The sequence below is a fragment of the Caloenas nicobarica genome, chromosome 12 (genome assembly GCF_036013445.1).
Source record: "Caloenas nicobarica isolate bCalNic1 chromosome 12, bCalNic1.hap1, whole genome shotgun sequence".
Classification (NCBI taxonomy): domain Eukaryota; kingdom Metazoa; phylum Chordata; class Aves; order Columbiformes; family Columbidae; genus Caloenas; species Caloenas nicobarica.
Genome location: NC_088256.1, coordinates 15,569,949 through 15,592,173, shown reverse-complemented (window position 1 = coordinate 15,592,173; position 22,225 = coordinate 15,569,949). Strand labels below are relative to the sequence as shown.

At 47.3% G+C, this 22,225-nt stretch overlaps 1 protein-coding gene across 1 annotated transcript in view; it reads left to right on the top strand.

Moving 5' to 3' along the window:
- The window catches only part of GPC3 (glypican 3), a 151,664-nt gene that overhangs the window by 107,655 nt on the left and 21,784 nt on the right, over positions 1-22,225 (top strand). Inside the window, exon 7 of the mRNA XM_065643401.1 lies at positions 15,521-15,674. Within this exon, the coding sequence (XP_065499473.1) occupies positions 15,521-15,674 (154 nt within the window). The remainder of the gene's footprint in view (positions 1-15,520; positions 15,675-22,225) is intronic.

Genomic DNA, 22,225 nt, shown 5'->3' with positions numbered 1-22,225 from the left:
TGAATGCGTGATTGTGGGAGGTGCTATTTTTTGTGCGTTGGTGGACGAGATGGTTTATTATTGCCATATTGGAAGTAAGGGGTTTTTTTTCCAGTTCTGTTAGATGTCTTCCAAGTCTTGATTTGAGTTATTTTTGCTGTGTGCCCAGAGGCATGAACAGCCCATCCATAAATATTAGCATTGTTATCTCAGCTGGGAGGCCAAGGGTCACCTTCAGGAAAACGAGTTGGAGTTGGTTCCTAACTTTTATTTCCCAGAGTGGATGGGGTCTGTTTCTAGCTAGAAGGGTTTTCACTCATCCCACATGTGAAACTAGATTGAAATTGAAAGGTTATTCTGTGTCAGCTTAAGGTCTTGCTCAGTTTTTTTGTGACTTGGTAGCATCCCTAGACAAAAAGGGGTGTGCAAGGTGAGCTATTTCTCTGGTCGCTCAATTTTCCTTCCCCTATGAGGATGTTTGGATGGCTGACAGATGGGGATGAGATTCAAGTTTTAACAGATATGCATGGTAGTGGGAGCCATGATGTCCCATGTCCTGGGCACTGTGCCACACTGGTGACCTCCTATTGAACCTTCATCCAAGAAAGGCTTCAGAAAGTTGACCTGAGTGATGCTGGTGCGAGGATGCAGCAGGGATGGAGACTGTGGGTACTAGATTGGCCGATGTGACACTTTTAGGGCTTCCTCCTGTCCCTTTCTGTCCCCAGCTGACTTGTGTGCTCTCTGCAGTGCCTACAGGGCTGTGACACCATTGCACTTGAATGCTTTACCCCATCCTTACTCCCCTGTTTAAGCTCATGCCCAGTTCCAATCCCTTTTTATGCTTAGATAAATCCTGGTGTTTATCATAGGACCATCTCTAGGAGGAAGAGCACAATTTTAGAAGAAAGGGGGTGAAAAAACCCACCAAAAAATGAAGAATAAAACCCATAAAAGGAAACTTAACTGGGGGAGATGTGTCTTTACAAAATTGAATGGCCTGGAAACGTATTGTACATTTCCAGACACTGAAGTTAAGGGCTCATTTAGAATGTTTCAGACATACTGGAGTTTGACAGTTCTTTGGTTTCCACATCAAACAATCTGTAATTTATTGCCCCTTATAGGGACCGTGTTTTTATCATATTGCATATTCTCTAGCCAGAAATCTAACTACCATGTAAGCTCTTGAAAAAAAAGAAACAACCCTTTGGGGATCGAAATCTAGGCAATATGCTTCTACAGACCCTGAGAAACTCGCTTTGATTTATTTCCTTAGAAATAAGGAGAACACACAATTTCTTGGAGTATCACAGCCGTTCCCCCCAAGCAGGATCTCATCACCTTTCTTCTCGTGCTTGGTGTAAAGACCCAGGTCCTGCAGTGAGCCCCATGTGAAAGGGCCTTGCGTTGCTCTTCGTGGGGTTTACAGGAGGATGAGAACAAAATTTAGAAGTTTTACGAGTCAGTAAAACACAGAGCTGGAGCAAGGGGGCTGGGTGAGGGGGAAAGGAGGGCCAGAGGTGCGAATGACCGAAGACAAAATAGACTTGAAGTGTGCAAAAAAAGAGCATGTCCCGGCATTTAAATTCCTGTGTTTGAAGCTGGGTTGATCAACCAATATGTCCTATATTTGTTTGTAGGTTTAATGGGCTGTTTCCCTGTGGCCTGGCTGCTGGGAGAGGGCACGGCAGAGGTCACCCAGAAGTTAATTTGGAAAGAGGCCAAAAGGCCACAACTTGATTGAATCAAATATAAACAAAATGGGCCTGGGAACAGCGCGATGCCCTTGGGCCTGAGTCTCTCTCAACCCCCTTTGCTCAAAATACAGAGTATGGCGGAGCATCAGGAACTGGCGAAGAGGGTTTAACCCACCATGGGGGGGACGATGCTTGGGGTGGCAAAGGGTCAGACCCTGACCCCACTCGGGGCACACGGGGACCCTGCAAACGGGCCGTGGGGACAGTGCCACGGTTGTTCGCCATGCACAGGGTGGCTGCGGGTGCTCCTGGGGGAGACGGAGGGGTCCCGGGGGCCCCTCACCGGGCCCCGTCCCCAGCGAGTCCGAGCAGGGAAAACGACTGAGTTTATTATGGGAGACCCTGGGGAGCTGAGGGATTTTGGGGAATATATTTCCCCTTCAGAAAAATCCGTGACTTTGACGGGTTTGGTGGAATTGCATCTCTCTGTGGCATGCTAGGCTTTGTGAGGTTTATTATTCCCACTGTATTTTAATTCCCCGACTAGATGAAGCAGCATAATAATTAGAAAAATGCACAAACTGCCAGATTGTTAAATAATGTGATGCACAACGCCTATCATTTGAAAGTACAATATTTAAGTTGCACCAAAACAAGTCGCTTTTGGCTAATTTTCCACTTTTAAATTTAAAAGTTAACACTACAATGTCTGAAGTGCTGTATATGTGTAATATAATTTATCAGGTCCTCAAAAGAAATGTTAATAAACACAATAATTACTTGGACATGTCTTTTGTTCAACATTATTAAACAGTTTGTAACAATTAAAATATTAAAACCACATGTTGTTGAAAGCAACCAGGCATTGCAATTATTTCTTACTAAGGCTATTAAATAAAATGACAGAAGATTTTTATTTTCATGATAAATGCATTTTGGAATGGATCAGCTAATTCCTCTTTTACTACACAAAATAATCTATAGCTCCACCAAGTCTAGGCCTGGTATTTAAAGCCTAACTCCATCATCCTTTTGAGCTGTTCCTCAGCTCTCATTAACATGCTGGGTAAATGCTCTCTGACTCCGTATGCAAGTGGCAATTACAGGATTTTGCCAGGCCAGTTAAATCAGGGGAAGTGTGACCCTCTGTAACGAGACCATAATTAAATTTGAACTTATCTGACTGTCGGGTTGCTTTTTAAACCCAAACCCTTTCTTCCCCTCCTTCCCATCTTAGTAAGAGTCGGTGTTTGCCCATGCCAGCTATGCCCATTGGGACCCTATCTGCAAATGTCGCGGCTTTATCAGGTTTGTTGTGGGAACACTGTACCTGTAGGTCACTCTAAATAGGTTTTCTTTAACAGCCCGAGATTAATTTGACCTGGTGTGTTTGCATGTGTGTTTTTAAACAGGCACGTAATCTGGGTTGTGTTTGCCTGAAGTTTCTTGCCTGTTTTACCTCTGATCTTGCATGACAGAGAGGAAAGTAAGGGGTGCACTGTTAAGCCCCATGCTTTTACTGCTCATGCAGTTACGTTTGCTGTGGAATGTGAGGTATTTCCCATTTTCAGTAAGGAAGGGGTGGTAAATAGGCACATTTCTGGTACTGCTCAGTGACACCGAAACTTGGAGTTGTGCTGAGGGACTGAGCATCTCCTGTGTGCTGTGTAAACCCGGCTAAGAGTGCTGGATCTTACTGAGCAGTTGTTTTTATTTAAGGTAGTGCCAAAATGCCCATCAATAATCCAAGCTCTCGTATCAGCCAGTTTTTGGAGAAAACAATTCATTGTAAGATTTTCCTCGGAGCACACAAGTTCTTTGGTCCACCCCCACGTCTCTTTTTTTGGTAAATAATGGGACTGCAAAACTGTCTCTATTTGAGACAAGATTTAGTGTTTCCTTGTCTTTCCTACTTTCATTTGTCCTTCCCTTGGCAATTTCAGGAACACACATGAGAGGACTGGGAAAGGTACGTTCCTGCATGAAGCCATGTATCTCCTTTATCGGTATGAAAAAGGAACGTCTCAGCTGTGCTTCCTTTTTGCTAATCCCACTTGCCTTTCTGAGGGTCCCTTTATTCATCCATGGTGTTTTGCCAGTTATCTCATATTTGAATAGATGTTTAACTTAGTTGAGACTAGAAGATCAGCAAAGCTGTCCTAGGTGGTGAATCCAGCTCCTTGCTGGTCTCAGCAAGATGGGGAAGCTGGGACTGAGCTTGGGTGGGTGGCAGTTTTGGCTGGTTTCCACAGTAGTTTATTGTTAGGCTTTCTAACCTTTGGGTAACATAAATAGCATTTTATCACTCTCCTTCCCTGAAATTCCCTGATTGCCGTGGTCTTACGCACAAGAAAGGATTCAACTTTGTCCCAATGGCTTCAGCTCCAGTTGGGAGGCAGGTGCCTCAGGCGTGTCCTGCAGGGACCAGCCTCCAAACAATACTGTGGAAACCAGCTGGAAAAAAAATACCTTTAAAGGGAATTCATTTGCTTTTGTGTCCAAAACATGCAGCTGATGCACAGCAGTGCTTTAAAACAAACACCAGATATCCTGTACCAGCTCTGGAGTTTGTCCTGTTGTGGAGCAAACAAACCTGGAAGAAATCCTTGTGCAGCAAAACATGGTGTAAGTGGAGCTGTTGATACCAAATTAACAGTTAATTACAGTTTTTCTGGGCCTGTTAATTGCATGGAGTGTTGCCTTGTTTGTGCTGTGACTCAAGCTGGTTATTTAATCAGTAGATGTCTGAGTAGGTGTCCTCCCCAATGGTCCCAGTAACAAAGCAGGCAGCCCTCTCTGGCATTAGTGGGGTGATTGGTAGGTCTCTCATTTATGTTTTTCTCCACAATTTTACTTAATGTCAAGGTATTTAAAGTATGGTCCAGAGTGAGATGGGACAGGGATTCAGGGAGCTAATCTTCATCATCCAGAGCAGGCCTGGAAGGCAACCTATGGTCTTCTTGGCTGTGGAACAAATCTGATTGCTTTTGTTCCTGAGAAAAAGGCTTCTTAACAATAACGTCACTTTTGATTCCAGTTTGATGGTGCGTAGATGCTTAACAGCGATGTTCTCAGGGGAAGGAGGAAAAAGCAGGGCTGTAGACTGGCTGCGGGCAGGGAGGGCCAGTCCGCTCTGCACCCCAGGCTGTGCTCGTGTTGTGCCATCACGGCGTGCAGGTGGCATTGCCGTGAGCCGGGATGCCTGTGGGATTCCTGCTCCATCCCTAGCTGCTCCGTGCGCTGGGAAGGTCAGAGCTGGGGATTTCCCCGGTGCAGTTCTGCTGCTTCACCAAACCACTCTGTCCGCAGTGGGAGCAAGGCACGCAGGGCATTTTTTTTCTCCCAGAGGTGTTAGTGTGTATCTGGTCCATGACACCAGCAGGCATGGGTAGTGGAGGAGTCCTTCCAGATCCTTCCTGCTCAGCCTGCTGTGGGTTTGGGTGCATCTTGTATTAAAGGAACTAAAAACACTCAGTGGTTCAGTATCTGTTTGATACAAAGGGCAGCGTAAGGTGTCTTGCTACTGTGCCCAGAAAGGCATTAACTGGCTGAAGCAGTTCATCTTCTGGTCTCAACAGCTTTGTTCTTGTAATAAAGGTCACCAGAGCTTTCCTGGTCTGAAGCAGAAGAGGCATCAGACCTATACCCACCCAGCAATTCTGCTCGGGGTATGGGACGTCTCTTTTTTAAAGCACTGTCTTGGCTTGGTAAGAAGCTGAAGTTGCTCCTGGGACCCCTCCTGATGCTCTATCCCACCTCCACAGAGGCAGTGGCTGGCACAGACTGCTGTGGCTTTCATCCAAGCTGTGCTGCTGTCAGAAAGAGCAAGAGGTTTTGTACGTTTTAGGTCATGAATAATTTGTAATCTTTCTCCTTTTGTTATACCTGCTGATGAAGCAGATGTTTGTAATTAGGCAGGTCTCCACGCTGGCAAACCCTGTCCCCAGTCAGCTTTGACCTGTCTGTGTTGGTGCAGGTGTAAATAACCCTCAGAGCTCAGGAGGACTCCCAGTGCTGTTGCTGTTGCTTGTTAAACTTCTTAGCTGGGTTTTGACACATAACTAACTGCGAAGGCCAGGTTGTATTTTAGCGCTCTCGCTGTTGGAGCACGTGCTGTGAGAGATGGCCTCTGCAGCACTTAAAACTCTGAGGGCAAACGGGGAAGTTTAGGTTGCAGCGATATTTATTGCCTATGGCCTTGCTCGACTGTATTGCGAGGGAATGGTATTTAAAAGAAGAAAATGTGCTTGGCTGGCCTTTCTGAGAACACATGTAAGAAGGCGCTGTCCTGAGGAGTGTGGTGAGGGGAGAGCTGAGAGGCAGCTGGCTGAGGATGGGTATCTGAGCCATCAGGATGTGTCGTGGTGGGCAGGAAGTTAGTTTTTAGTTTTGGCAGGACTCCTCACATGCCTCCTGCCTACCAGCGAGGAAGGAGTTTACTGACCTCTTCGTGTAGCACATACACTCCTAAACGCTGAGGGAGAGATTCATGTAGGCGTATTTCAGGGCTTCCTCTGCGAGTGTTGGGTCTTGCTGGGGGAGGATATAAAGTCACCAGCTTTGAACCTAATTTAAATGCTGAGTTGCTTCAGCTGCTGCCTGTGCATCTGTGTGGGAGAACCACCCCGGGTAGGGCTCCTCTTGCCTGCAGCTCTGGAGGCCTGAGCCTTGCAGGGTCTGTTTCTGTTGGATGCATTCAGTATTGGTGATGAGTTGCACCCCAGTGTATCAGCAGTGCCTGTGCTGGAGCCTCAACCTGTTTGTAGACCTATCCTAGGAGGCAGGTGCCACTATTGACACTAGAAAAGCTGTGTCCATGAAGTTAAATTTTCTTTTCTTTGTGTTATAGCAAGCAGCAGCTATGCTCTGAATGCAGAGGAGAGCTGTGACCTTGCCCAGGAGCCTGCCCAGCCATCAGCCGTTAATTAGGGACCACGGAGACTGGAGAGACCCCATTCCTGGGATTACTTCTGGTCTGGTTTGTCTCAGTCGAAAGCCTGTTTAATGTGAAGTGCATGAATACTTGTGGCAGCAGGGCTGAGGCTCGGCTCCCCGCTCCAGCTGGGCGCCTTCCCCAGCAGCACCAGCTCCGTCCCACCTGCGGACCCCCTGCTCTGCTCTCCGTGCGGGACGGAGCGGTGGCTGTTGGGTGGCAGAGGTGGCCACGGGATGCTGGAGGCCACCAAACCCCCCCAGCTCCCAAGGAGCATGTCCAGGGCTCAGCTAGGCACAACCTGCCCTGGTGTGGTGGCCAGCGTGTCCCCAGGGAGGGTCGATCGGCTGCTCGCTCCTCCCCAGCTAACAGGTCTGGGGGGTGTTTGCCACGCCATCTCCCTCCTCCTGCCTGATTTGAGGCTCTGTGGAAATCAATGGCTTGTTAACTAGCCCTGCACTGCAGTTTTCTAACAGGAGGTAACTGGCTTATGAGGCAGTTGTTTAGTCCCCTGTGAAAGCTCTGTGGACCTGGGGACATTCGGCAGAGCTGCTACCTGTTGCTTTTTGGGCTTCCAGTGCCTTGGGGTGAAGTGAATGCAAAAGTAAAGCTAGAAAGAGCAGCGGCCAGGGGGAGATGGGCTGGTGTTCTGGCAGAAACCTCTGTCTAAGACAACATTGTGCACTGAAATACATGATTTGAGGAGTCTCTCTCTGCTGGGAGCTTTAAGAGAAAAAGAGAGGTGGCTGGGACAGAGATAGATTTGCTTCTCATTTATGTGGCAGAAGGAGAAGAAGGGAAAAAAAAATCCTTCTGGCACAGCTTTCAGCTCGCCGTTTCTTACCTGGTGCCAAGGACGAGATGTTTGTCTCGCAGGCAGCCCCAGCAGACGTTGCTCACAGCCGGTGAGCGGCCACGTGTGCCAGAGCCTGAACCAAGAGGAAATCGGGAAATCTCCCAGTCGCTGGGCTGAGCTGGCCAGGGGACAGCGAGGGGGCAGCGGGGACCCAGGGCTGCTGCGTGCCCTGCCTTGGACACACTGGTCCCCCTCTGTGGAAATGTGGGACTTTTTTAGCAGATGGCTTAAGGTGTTATGATACCACTTGCCTGTCTTCCTAGGTGCTCTTGCATCTAGGGCACCTTCCTTCCAGGCCATCTCCACCCAGGTGCCTGAAGGACGTGATGGCGATGAGATGGTTGATTGCTCTTGTCTTCTTGTTTCTTGTGCCCCTACTTTGCTTGTTGTCTCATGTTTTATCTTCTGGTGATGTGCACTTTGGGCCTTCCTGAGTGGTGTTTGGATGGCAGAGTGGGGTTCTGCTCCAATGTAACTAAACAAAATATGGAAAATATGGATAATAGCAGTGATGAGTCCCAGCCCATGTAGGCTCCCACACCCCTCATTCGCACAGTTGCCAACCCCCTGCGGGGTGGCTGCTTGGCAGATGGAGAAATTGGTCCAGGTTCCCCTGTCTAGTGATGCGGAGTGAGTGTAAAGGAGCGGGGAAGGCAGCTGGGGCTGCTGATAGGAGGCAGAAACTTTGTGGGGAGAAAGAACAGGCATACAATGCCAGTGAAGAACCAGTGTGGGAAGGAATTTAGGCAGACAACCCTTGCAGGTAGCAAAGAAGGGAACATCTTTGCAATGCCTTTTCTACCCTTAACAGGTGTGGGTGGTTATCTGCCTGGTGGGGACAGCTTTCTTGGTGACTTTCTTTCCTTGTTTCGTTCTTCCAAGCAGTATGAAAGCTCAAGTGGTCTTGATATACCAGCTCTTCCCCTGATGCAGCTATAAAGGTCCACTCATGGGATTACTGTGGTGTTCTGCTCCCCCTTTATCAAGGTACAGGTGTAAGCACAAATGGTTTCCTGGGTTGTGCACCTAACGAAGTGTCTTCTGGAGGTGCTCTGGCATGAGTAGTATCAAATCTGGAGCAGTTAGGGGCCCTATGGCAGAGACTGAGACTGAGGAAATGATGCGGGTCAGCCCAGGCAAAGTGAAGAAGAGCCGGAAGGAGGTGTTTGCAGTACCTAGGTGCATTCCTACATCACTTCTAGAAAAGTGGTAGCTCATAAAGTCTGTCTGATACTGGTAGGAAAAGGTCCAGGCAGCCTCTAGCAAGTCGCTGAAGTTATCTACTGCCTGGTCCAACCACGTGTTCAATGATTGGTATAATAATTGGGTTTTGGAATTTGAGGCATGTCTGTGTTTGATGGAGGAGGATGGCAGTGTGTAGGAAGGGGTGCTGAAGGACTGGTGATATTTTGGTCTCAGAAATACATAGGAGGAGAAGGAGCTGTAGCAGCTCACGAAGGGAGAAGTAGCATTTCTGCAGTGTCGGCACTGATGTGGGCTCAGGGGATGAGCCAGAAGCAGACGGGGACCGCCAAGCTCCCCAGCAGGCTGGGCTGGACGCTGCAGCCCTGCTCGGCACCCACATCATCCTGTTCCTTCCTACCGCCGCACAAAAACAAGCCATAAATAGCTGCGGGGTGGAAGGGGAAGGAACTGGATATAAGGTGAATGAGCTGATCGTAAAGCCTCGAGTAATCTCTTTTTCACATGTGGCCTGTGATGAATGAGCATTTGTTCGGGTCGGGGAAGTGACACCTCCCCTGCCTGGGGGACAGCGGGCAGGAGCCGGTCCCTCTGCCTGCTGCTGTGCCAGCGAGGGCTTAACCTCTGTGTCCGGGAGAGCATCCTGTCCTGGGCATCAGCCTGCTGTCACCGACCCAGGGCAATTCATAATGGCTTGGCAGCCCCTTCTGCTGCCTAAAAAGATTTAATGTCCAGCGCGGTCTCATTTTAATTACTGCCAGCACTTATGGGTCTTCATCTGTCTTCCTTTACCCATAAGGATATTGTCAATTTTGATAGCTAATCTAGAATTAAGCTGATGATCCATAAAGTAGGGCCACTCTTTGGCCAATAATTCACGGCTGTCACCAACTTCTTCGTGCTATCAGGAGAGTGACCAGAAAAACTGATGTACTGGCAGCCAAGAGCATCTCCTCTGGAGCCTGTGGAGGCAGCAAAGGGGGTCCTGCTGGGCCAGTAGACCCTGGGCGATGCATGGTATTTTTCTTCTTCCAGGAGATGGTATTTTGAGTGCTAGAAGTAAAGATGAAATAATTTTTATGGCTGAAGAGCCACAATATAATCTCAGAGCTGCAGTTCACCCCTTTTGGAACCCATTGCCCCAGAATGGTACGGAGGATGGGGAGGGCGTCCCGGGACCCTCCCTTGCCCACCCTGCCCAGAGTGGGCAGCAGGCACTGCCTGGGGCTTGGTCTGCCGAGTCTGGCTTCATCAGTACAAAACCTGAGACATCTTGAAGCAAGCAGCACAGGGAAGTGCAGAATTTCGTTTTACAGCAGCTGATAAAACAGCTGACGTGACCAACTCATCATTTTTCCAAGCAAGGAAAATGACTTTTCTGGCTCCAAAGCCTGCTTCCACTTTATTAACATTTGAGTAGCGATCACTTCTTGTTCTGCTGAGCTTGAAATAGAAGTACAATTAGGAACAGGTTTCTTCTCTGCCACATCTGCTCTGCCAAGGTGCATCCAACTGGAAGGGCCGTAAGGAAACCACAATTTGAGGGTCTTCCTGCCAAAATGGGTTCTTCTGTCCATGGGCTAGTGCTGTGGTCGGAAGAGCAGTGATGCCTGCCTGCACACATGTGCTTGCTCTTGCAAGACAGAAATACAAATCCTGGTATTTACAGATATTTTAAAAGTTTTAAAGATCCTTATTTTTAAATGGCATTTGGTGCTCGGTGCCAGGGAACACTGAGTTTCTCTGTAATACGTATTGCATTTTGTTGCCGCCCGAGAGAGAGAAAGCTCTCTAGAGCTTGGAAAGAGTCGAGTGAAAATGATGCTGTTGATGTTGCCTTGAGTTTCTGCTCGCGCACACTCCTGTACCACCAAGGCCCCTGTCCACAGAAAGGATAAAGTGAATGGAGCTGGGAACTTCTCATGATGAGGGCTGGTTAAATAATAAAGAAAGTATTTGCTAATAAAAGATAATTTTTTCCATGCTATTTCCAGGGCTAATAAGCAGAGGAAGTGGAGAGAATCGATTCTCCTGTTGCATACTTGTGTATGATCAGGCCACAAAATTCAAACCACATGAGTTTTCAAAAACTCCACAACTTCAGCCTTTTAAAATGGGTTCCTTTCCTCAATTCTTGCTTGTGATCAGATAATGACTTTCGTAAGCAAAACAGCCCCAGCTGTATTTCATAATGGGAATATACTTCTGTACATTGTAATGAGCTGTTAACAGGGAACAGTATCGTGTGAAAATCTGCACGTTTCCCATGATGCTGCCCTGATTTAAAAGCCATCCATAAATTATGCAGTATTGCAGATTTAAAGGTCAGGATTGGCCATAAGATCTAATTTTTCCACCCCTAAAACCAATATTTTCAGCAGGCTGGAATTTAAAATAGAAAAATGTGACCTGTTGGGAATCTCGGGAGTTGTGTGGGAAGTACCGCGGTGTCTGTGTTGGGTACCCCAAAGCACATGGCTGGAGTGTGTGGCTTGCGTGATGGAAGGGGAAATAACACCTTTGCTCCTCCAAAACTCTTCCTCACCGAGGCTCCTGAAGAAAGGCATCCCAAAGTTTTGCAGACAGGCCTGAGTTGGTGGGTTTGGCCGAGTTCTGAGAGGTTTTTAGCAGAGCCAGGGGCTGGTTTTCACTGCTGGGTTTGGTTCCCAGGGTCCCTCTCATGATGCAGCAAAGCAGCACTTGGACACGCGGTTGGGGATCCAGGGGAGTTTCTGCACTAAAGCATTTTCTTTGCTGGATGTGAATACTTGATTATTAAGCACATATTACAATTTTGAATATTATTTTAGCTGCGAGTTCAGTCTCCCTCCTCTCCAGCTTTTTAGGTTTGATCGTATTCCAGAGGCTTACTAAAAACATGCGAAGAATTTCTGCAAAACTCTATGGAACACTTTTATTAAATTCTTTCAGTCATGCAAGCTAAATTAAATGACAGCTCTGTCCACCAAAAGATTACAAATATCAATCAGACTTCTCCCCTAAACTCATGAAGGAATTAAATATTTTTCTAAAAGTCTTCTATTCCCTGTAATAATCTGTTTGACTGTTCTCTTTACGTATTTTTGAAGTATGTTGAAAGGGCTGATTTCTGCCCTAAAGGAGTACAGTGCTTGTAGCTCACTGCTGATATTTTATCTGAATTTGTGGGCACAATTTTGGGTATTGCTCAAATTGATATTTGTAATACCCCAAGCATAGTTTCCAAAAGGAGAAAACAGCTATTAAACTCTAGTCCAAGAAACATAATGCTGATTTCTTTTCAGAGATGGGAGATTAATGATAAAAAGTATGTTGCAGCTCTCACTGTTTAAGCTAAAATTGGAAAAACAAGACCAGGTGACTCAGTGGGCTGGTGGGATGGTGAGCTCCAAGTAAAGTGGTTGTAAAGAATGAGGAGTTATAAAGATTTCAACATACGGTGGCCTGTCCAAATCCAGCTGAGTCATTACCCCACGTTGCTGCATCTGTTTTTGTCTGGTCACTGTACGGTTATGAATAATTGTGTAAATCATGCTGAGATTCCCTGGGGAGCTTTCATTGCAGAAAGGCTCAGCACACCATTCCCAGCTGGCTTGTTTTTTAAGCTGTAGGGAGACCACAGGACAAGCCAAGTAATAAAGATGTATATGGAGACCAGCCGGGGCTGCCCGGTGTCCCTCGTGCTGATGCTCCGGCGGCTGATGTGTAGTTGTGGGTACCACAGCACTGCCTCCCCTCCCTGTCCAGAGGGGCACAGCTTCAAAGGTGATGAGATTAGAAATAAAACTGATGCACGTTTGAGGCAGTGGAGCTTCTAGTCAGGATCAAAGGGAGTTTCTTGCCATGGTGGTTGTGTAGGTGGGATATGAATGCCCTGCAGACACCTTAGAGATGTGTGTGTGCGCAGCGACTCCCACAATTAGTGCTCTAGTTTACATCGGGTACGTGATTTTTGCCATTATGGTTTAGCACAGAAGAGTAGGTATGTCTGTAAACTATTACAGCTGGATGAATTGTGTTTAAGTTAAAGCTATGTCACTGTTACTTACTACTTCAGTGATCACTGGACTATGTATTTTCCTGCCTCTTACCATAGGCTTTAAACCACAGGACATGAATAAACTGTAATGTCAGGGTACAGTCAGCTCCACTTGCTATTTAAGGATGGGGAATCTATGTTCAGTCCACCAAATATAATTTCACAAGGCATGCAGGCCATCAGGGAGTCTGTGTAATTGTTGATGAACGGGACTGTGGCTGCTGCTCCGACCGAAGCCAAGGCATCCGACAGCGTTCCCGGGTCTGGAGGCACCAACAGAGCAGGGTGGCATTTCCACCCCATGCCAGGTCTCCTGCTAATGGTGCCAGTAAATTTTGTTTCACAGGCTTCATTTCTCACAGACCCAGCTGCAAAATTTGACTGATTGAACCTCCCTGTGTTTGTCAGCAGCTGGGGAGCGTGTGGCTGAGGATGGAGCTTTTGTCCTGGAAAAGGAAGCAGCAGCATGGCACAGAGATGTCACATGCACTCCATCCAAAGTCAGGGCCCATGTGGCATTTCTCAGAAAGTTCCTGTTTTATTGTGGCTACAAAGGTGGAAAAATTAAGCTGCTAATTTATGGCGTGCCAAGAAAAATGTAGCAATACAAGAAATGCTCAGTAATTTTAATGTTTGAAAACACACAATTGAAAAATCCTGATTTTCCCCCGCCCCCTGCTGAGCTTATTAAATCTGAAAATATCCCAAAGCTTAATTCTCTCTGCCAGAAATTTCCTCGGCTGTTTCGGGTAAGTAATGAAAGTTGTGCCTCTGAGCTGGGCGGTGGGGTCCCGGCTGGCTTGCTCCATGCCTTGGATGCAGAGGGGTGAGCATCCTGAGAGCATCCTGCAGAGGGGAGAGCATCCTGAGAGCATCCCACAGAGGCATGAGCATCCTGAGAGCATCCTAAGTGCATCCCTCAGAGGGGTGAGCATCCTGCTGAGGACTGAGCATCCTGCCACTGAGCAGTCGCAGTCCCCTTCCAGCGTGGTGAGCTTGGATCTTTTTAGCAATGATGCACTGGGGCAATGGGTCCAAACTGGTGCATATTGTAATTAGCTGCTGTGTGTGGGAGACCCTCGTTATACCTCAAGCTGATACACTCTGTGCTGAGGGCTGCTGTTAGTGGTGGACTTCATTTAGAGGAGAGGAATCCAGTAAGCGATGGTGTAAAGACTTGAGTAGCTGGCATGTTCAGTTCCTGTGCGAGGTCTTCCCCGTGCTACCCCCAGCGCTGCATTTGCCTTTGTTTGTTTGTTTGTTTACTTTTTTTTTTTTTTGTGGTTACGCTGTATTCTGGGAAAGGCCTGTAAATGTCTAAATAAAATTCCTGAAAAGTGAACTTAAATAGTCTGAGCCAAAGCCTGCTGAAGACCACAGAAAAGCATCCCGAGTTGCAGGGAGAGGAGCTGCATTTGGCTTCCTGCCGTGGATCAGGGCTGTCACTCGGGATGGACCTTTGCACGTGCCAAGGAGAGGTTTGCTGCATTGTTTGATGCAGCCAGGGGAACCCAAAGGGGTCTCGTGTTGAGCCATTTGGTTTTGATTACGTTATGCTCCTCTAATATAAACGCTAAGGTATGTGGACATTGCCGTGGACAGAGGGAACCAGATGCTGGAAGCATTCCTCCAAGGCTGTATAAACTTCAGCAGCTAAATATTTTAGAAACTGTTTTCTAAGGCTAGCTTAATAGTTTAAAAATATAACCTAGATTCCAGATATTAAAAAATGCCTTGAAAGGCACGCATATTGGTGCAATAGATGGAAGTAACTAAACCCCTGAAGTATGTGGAAAGCTCCCATTTTGCAATATCGTCTCTGTTACTTATCCTTTTCATTTTTTTTTTTTTTTTTAGGGCCAAGATTAAATTCAAGAAGACTTTTAACAGTGGAGTGGTAGTGATAGAAATTTTCAGCATATATTAACTGGCTGACTCACTCCTTTTCAAAGTGGATCTGGGTTTATGATGAAATAGCTGGCTGCTTTCAGCAACAACAAAATCAGAAAAGTCAGCAGGAAGAGGAAGCTGATAGCTTAAAATGTGTCTTAATTCCTCTGTGTGCTGCGAAGGGGCAGAGTTGGGAGCTCCCACCCGTATTTGGAAAGCTGTCCTGACCTTGCGCTTGGTGGGGGGGTTCAAATCGCCATCTCAGGAATGCACGACCTGTCACTGTTATTTAGGACTCGGCTTTAAAACATCCTTTAAAAGATCCCGTCACTGCATCGCTTGGCTATCCCAAAAACTTTGACTAGCATCCCCTGCACTTCAAGAGTGAGGAATGAGATTTTTAGGTTAGGTTATTTTTGTGAGGCACCCTACAGACCCAAGAGATCTGCCGCTTCCTTTCACACACGTTACTTCTCAGATGGGAGATAGTCCGTGTAAGCTGTGAGAGTCCCTGGACAGAGTTTCCTCTTGCTACTGGTTTTTGCCCTGTCTGGTCTAACTCTGGACACGTGTTTTGTAGCAGAGTCCTGAGCTTGGGTGGCATTGGGGTCTCTCAGGGCTGGTAGATGTGCTCCAGCTCATGTGATGCTGAGGAGAAGCTGAAGGGAGAGGTACTCGGTGTGTTTTTTCCTTCTCCTTTTGTTTCTTCCGTTGGGGTTTTGTGTGCAGCTTTGTCTGTGAATGAACCTGAGCTCGTCGGTGCTTTGGCATGGAGAGCATGCAGGGGTCCTGTCTCACCATGCTGGCTCCACCGAGCCCTGTCCCCCTCTTGTCACCTGATCCCCCTGTGAGCATGGGATGAAGAGGTGGGGAGGGTGGAGGGAAGCTGTTGAATGACCGTGGCACCTCGTGTCTTTCAGCTACTCAAAGGGATGGCTTTGCCCCGCCGAAAAGCTCCAGGCAAAACCCCAGAGGAGGAGGAGGAGAGTGGCGACTGCGATGATGAAGATGACTGTGGTGGAGGCTCTGGGAATGGAGATCTGCGAGTGAGGAACCAGCTCCGGTTCTTAGCAGGTGATGGGGATGGTGGTCCCGCGGCAACGGCCCCTTTGGGGGCTGCAGGTCTCGGTGCTGGTGCGGGGAGCTGCTCTCTAGGGTCTGCTCAGGTCCGCTTGCTGCAGGCACCACCGATGCTCTCCATGGCTCAGAGGCTGTTCATGCTCAGCATCATCAGGCTGGCCTCAGTGCCAGCTCAGACAGCAGCTGGAGAAGAAACATAACTGCTTTCCCTGGTCAGATTTGCAGGGGTGTTTTGAGGGCAACCTTATGGGAGAAAGTTTGGGGCAGGTTGCAAACCTGTTGCAGGTCCCAGAGTCGCCCTCTTCTCTCCTTCCCACTGCTGCCCATGCTCATGAGCTTAGAGATGAGCCTGTCAGCTTTCTGGAGGACATCAGAAAGGCAGTAAAGATCGTTTGACTGCAGCAAATTATGGTTATTTCTGACAAAGAGTTTAGAGACTCATGGTAATTTCTTACAAATGACTCAGGCTTATTTTTCAGGAGTGATTTAGGTACTCAGGAGCCTAAAATTGCATTGCTTGCCAGTAAGAGTTATGTCTTTGGTTGCGTTCAAAATGGCCATGAAGTACTAGTAGTGCTTCAAGGCTACGTTATTAATAAGGTAGTCCGTGGTCACCTGTCGGGAGGAGGAAGCAAAGGACCGGTTGTGACTTGGGCAGTCGCAAATGCTGTTGGTGTGTGTCTTCTCCCTGACCCAATATCCAGTGTCATCCTCCTCCTGGCTCTGTGGAGCTCAGCAGCATCATCTGCTTTGCTCGCCTGAGCAAGACCAGGCGGTTTGAGGCTGTGTCTGTCGTGGATGAGCGGTGTCTGCTGGACTTGAGTCTGCGGGCTGGAGACTTGGCCCAATTAATGCTGGTTCCAGTGCTGCACATTGCTCTTTGAGAGACCAGACAACTGAACCTGGATAAAATCAGCTTTACAGCTTTGAAATTTAAGAGGCAAATTTGGGCTCTTAAACGAAGCACAGATGTTTATAAATTCCCTTCCATTGGTCTGGAATAATTAAAATATCCTTAATGAAGTGAGAGCTGAAATATTAAACGCCAGTTTCATATCAAAGATTATTGACACATTATGTAAAATATATAAAATACATATATTCAAATATGGGATAAGGGAAAGAAAATACTTTTTAAGTTCTCCAACCCAGATCTGAAAGAGAAATATAGAATTTGGAGTAGGATAAAATGTACTTTATTTCATCCAAGAACTAAATATCAAAGTGAACGTTAAAGAAATACAGGTGATCCGCATTGTCCTAAGTCGGGAGTAGAGATATGTGTTTCATTTTCCATGATCTTTGTGTCACACCTTTATGCTATTTTTAATGTATTTCTAATTTCCTCTTATAGCCTTTCCCATAATATAATCAGTGATATCCAAAGCCATGTATATGTAATCATTTCTGCCTCTTTCTGTCTCTCTAGGCTAGTTTAATCACTGTATTGATCTCCCAGATAACCTGCCTGTCTAGCAATTTAGACCTCTCTTGTCACTGCGGTATGTGAACATGTAATAGGAAAAGAGGACTTGTCCTCCTGGTGCTACTCTGCTGGAGGGTGTTTGCTGCTGCCTTTGCTACGGCATGGGTAAATATTAACTTTAAAGCAGCGGTGGCTTTGGGGCATTGTGTTCCTGACAGGTTAAGTCTTTCAAGTTGCCAAGAGTGAGGTTTGTCCAACACAGGTTTTAGGCACCATCTGCCCTTGCAGGACATGAGCGTGGCCAGGGAGACTTTGTGGTGCTTCCTCCCTTGCTGTAATGCTCTTTTTTGTGCGTGTTTTGCTTTAGAGCAGAAAGGCAAAGCTGATCTGACAGTGACAGAATCCTATTTGGTTGCTATTGGATATAAACTGTGACTCTCTTCAAGTTCTATGTTGGAAACAAGCCCAGGAAAAGTTGCTGATGGTGTGGAAATATTCACTTTCAACATTTTCGAGAATGATATTTCTTTTTACTTTGAAAGGGTATTTTTCAATTAATTTTTTTCCATCATATCACATGTGCATAGTACGAAATAAAAGGGAACAGAAGCCATTTCACATTCCACCCCCCGCCTTTCCACAAATTCTATATTTTAGGTTAGTGTGCTGATCTGAAATGATGCCAGGCTTTGGAATCTGGAAGTAGTTTACAAAGTGAAGTTTTACGTTTAGTGTGGCTTTATCTCTCTCCTTCCCAAGGTGGCTACCCCGTAATAGAGGCAGAAAGGACTGGGGTTGAGTTACTGACTCTGGTTTTATCCTGTGCTGGATGCTCTGCAGTGTTAAGGCAGGAACATGGCTGGGTGGCTGGGGGGGACGCGTGTCGTAGCGTGGTGGTCAAACCCCAAAACCCCCTTTGAGCGTGTCTGAGTGCCTCCGTCAACCCTCAGAGGTTTGCGGTTGGGAAACACAATTCGGGTGCTTTGCTTTCCTTTTCCTAGAGGCTTTGTTCAGCTTAGAAGGAAATTTTCTGGGCTCTGTGGTAGCAGTGGGGAAGTCCTCCCTTGGAGAGGGTTGCCGGTGCCTTGCGGATGGACTCGGCGATGCCTTGGGGAGGAGGAAAGGTGGTGCCTTGGGCTGGCGCTGGGTCTGGCTGGTGGTTGAGTGAAAATGTTGGCAGAGTTTGCCACCTCCGAGGTTCTCCTTCCCCTCTGCCCTGCCCTGGTGAGACCGCATCTGGAGTATTGTGTCCAGTTCTGGGCCCCTCAGTTCCAGAAGGACAGGGAACTGCTGGAGAGAGTCCAGCGCAGGGCAACGAAGATGTTGAAGGGAGTGGAGCATCTCCCGTGTGAGGAAAGGCTGAGGAGCTGGGGCTCTTTAGCTTGGAGAAGAGGAGACTGAGGGGTGACCTCATTAATGGTTATAAATATATAAAGGCTGAGTGTCAGGAGGATGGAGCCAGGCTCTTCTCGGTGACAACCAATGATAGGACAAGGGGTAATGGGTTCAAGCTGGAACACAAGAGGTTCCACTTAAATTTGAGAAGAAACTTCTTCATGGTGAGGGTGCCAGAGCCTGGACCAGGCTGTCCAGGGAGGTTGTGGAGTCTCCTTCTCTGCAGACATTCCAACCCGCCTGGACACCTTCTGTGTAACCTCACCTGGGTGTTCCTGCTCCGGCGGGGGGATTGGACTGGATGAGCTTTTGAGGTCCCTTCCAACCCGTAACATTCTGTGATTCTTTGCATCTCTTGGATGCAGAGGAAGTTTCTCCTGCTCTGGTGCGGGTGCTGCTGGTCCTGCCGGCTAACTGCAAACAGCTGCTTGGTCTCTGCCTCACCACGATGTCCCCTCAGAAGGTCTAGAAAATGTGGAGATGAAAAAAGAGCAAAAGGGAAAAAAAAAAAAAAGTCAGTCTCGAATACAGACTAGTTTTGATTTATCGCCTGTTGTATAAAATATAACCTTTGTTTCCTATTTATAATGAGCCTGTAATAACTGGACAGTCAACTTAAACTTTTAATGATTTAAACATACTTGTAAACTGTCAAGTCAAAAGTTTGTGAGTGACTATAAACATATGTTGGTGAGCGCTATATGCTAATAAATTTATTATTATGTTGCCCCAGTGGGAAACATGGAGATGGCAGGCTTTTTTTTATGATACGTCTTTTATTGTTTGTCACATCTGCAACACATTAAGGATTTTGAAGGCAGATAATGTTTACAATAAGGGGGAGGACTGAAAATCTCACAGCTCAGAGAGGAGCCCATCCTGTATGTCAACTGAGTAACCGTGGAGCCAGCACCCTGGCCGTGTAGCTCTAAAAATAGAGCTGTGTACATCCACGCTCATATATTTATGCCACACCAACAGCAAGTCATGCCTGCGAATAAATTATAGTATTTTTTCCCCCAAATTACGAGTTGGTGCAAATGTCTTCCAGGCTGTACGGTGCAAACATGCGCTCGCACACTGCTGGGATCAGCCGTTCTGCATCGGGCACCCAAAGCAAACAGAGCCCGGGGTGGCTGGCGCTTCGCTGCCGCTCCAGACAGCCACCCACTAATTAGCTCACCTCCGGTGTTCTCACTCGAGATGCCACTTATAACAGATGAGCTCTTTGCCAGGAAGCCTGAAAATAAAACATGGGTGCTAGAGAGGCTCCTGCACCGGGCGGGCAGCTTTTGCGGGCGCTGGGGGAGAGGAGGCACCGGCTTTTTGCAGGGTTTGCAAAGGTGGTGTGGTCCAGCTCGCCTCTGTGGGGATGCTGTGCCCCTGGACGTCTCACAAGCTTTTCTGGGAGGAATAAATCCATTATAGTGGCCAGAGCATTACCCAGCGAATATTCTCAGCAATCCAGCAACTGGGGGAGGGTGGGAGAATGAGGGGAAGATTTACCCTTCCAAAATATCTGTGTTAGGCAGTAACAAAAGTTGTCTTGGGAACAGATGGATTTGGCAGAATTAAGTAGAAATAGTTTGTCCTGGGAAGGGAAGTTGGCCTCATCCCATGAGATATGTGAGGATAGATGTGTGCAATAAAGATATGTAAAGATGGCTCTGCAAGTTTGCGTGTGTAAAACAGCTCCCCTTCCTGGCTGTTCCTGCTGCAGTTGGTTGTGCCTTTCTGCTCTCCCTTCGTTATTTCTCAGGCAGAGAGGGAGTTCATAGTTTGAGCCTGGGGAAGCCCCAAGTTTTGCTGCTCCGTGTGCTGCCAGAGCAGCCGGGGAGGCTGGACCTCTGCATGGGTGTCCAGCAGTCCCTGCTGTAGCCAGGTGCTGGATGAAAGTCAAGATCAGCACAGTGTGTCCCTTGGTTTACCCAGATCTTTAACTCTTCAGTAGCTTCTGGCTCGCTTTGCCACTGGTTTATCTTCTTGGCAGGGTTGCTTTGAGAGCTCTTGTCAAATTGGGAGTTTAAATGTCACCTCTGGGCTGGCCGAGCGTGTTCTCTTCACGGGTGGAAAAGCCGTTTGTTGGTAAGCCCCCAAGTTACAAAGGTGGTTACAAAGGGGAATATAGGCATGTTGTGGAGTGGGTGACATCTCTGGCTGCCGCCTCCCCAGAGAGAAGGGGCTGCCGTGTTTCCGTGGCCGTGCCCTGCGAGAGCACAGTGTGGGACACGGCTGTTTTCTGCCTCACACTGTGTTTTTGGAAGCTGTTCTGAACCTCTGCGAGTTGCAACTTTCATCCTATTCTGTTTTTTAACATCTCCAAATGTCCCAGGAAACCATTCCACGTTTTGGAGGTCTCGGTGCTGAGACGTCATTCTGGCAGCTCAGCCTTTGGTAACCTTCCTCTCATCACCCCATTTTCTCCCAGGTTTATTTCCGAAGGTGCCATCAATCCAAGATCCTTCCACCCCACCCTGTCGTGGCAGGGAGCAGGAGATGCTGCTGCTATGACGACATGTGAATTGCTTTTTCATGGGGGGTGCAAAATGCGGTTCATTTTGGGGAGCAAACGAGTTTCCCGGTCGAGGCAGTGGCAGTGCGAGGGCCAGGCAGGGTCGCTTTGGGTGCAGTCCTCCTGGTTTCTGCAGCCTATTCCTGCAGGAAAGTTTCCTTACAAGTGTGTTTTCGTGCTGGAAAAGGGGACACTCCCAAGCTGGGAGTGCTCAGGCATCTGCCAGGGCTCACTTGGTACATTTGCTGGGAGACAGACCAACAGTTGTTAAAATATTTACAAGATCACGTCTTCTCATCTTTTATCATGGTGATTGCTTCTCTGCAAATGCCTTTAGGGTGCCTGTATCTGAGCAGCTCCTATCTACTGATACTGCTCTGCTCGATTTAGTACTGAGTCTGGAGAGACGGTTCATTGCCATGTTCATTTGTCTGCTGAGAAAGACATTTTCAAATACCTGGTTGACTTTTAAAATACTCCTTCTGCAGGTGGAAAATGTCCCCATCTGTGTGGATTTGCTGACAGCGTGAGGCCACGTGGCCGTTGTGCCTTCCCAGTGGACAGCCTGCAGGCTTGGATTGTCCTACTGAAAAATATCATGCGTACAATATCAATATTTATTGTACGTGGCTCTGCTCAGCCTTCAGCAGAGGTGCCCTGTCCTTGGCTCAGGCGGCAGGGTGAGCTGTGTCGGTTTGATCCAGCATCCTTCCTAAAGGGAAGCTAAAAGCTTTAGGACTTTTAACTTTTTTTTTTTTTTTTTTCTAAGGAGGGTGCTGTTGAATGCTTGACTGAAGTGAGGATTGCAGAGGCATACCGTTTTACAAGACATTCATCCTGTCCCAGGGCGAAAAAAATGACAAGGCCAAATGTGAGCTAGATTATCCTGATGGAAAAGCTGGAATGGTACCAACTAAAACAGTGCGATAGCTTGATTATTGCTTTTGTTTCAAGTGTTTGTGTTTGTTGAAATTTCTCCTTTTAATGAAGATTTGGTTGGAAGTCAAGAATTCTTTGTCCCTGTTCAAATATAAGCTAGAAGATGGAGAGGAGTCACATGTAGCAGTTGGCTGAAGCTCTAATTGAATGGCAAGTTCATTAATTAGCTTTTGACGTCAGCAAAAAAAGATTATTTTTTTTTTTTATTGACAGACTGGGAAAATTATTGGTGGCTTTCAGAGATGGGCTTGTTTTATGTTATCCTTCAGCTGG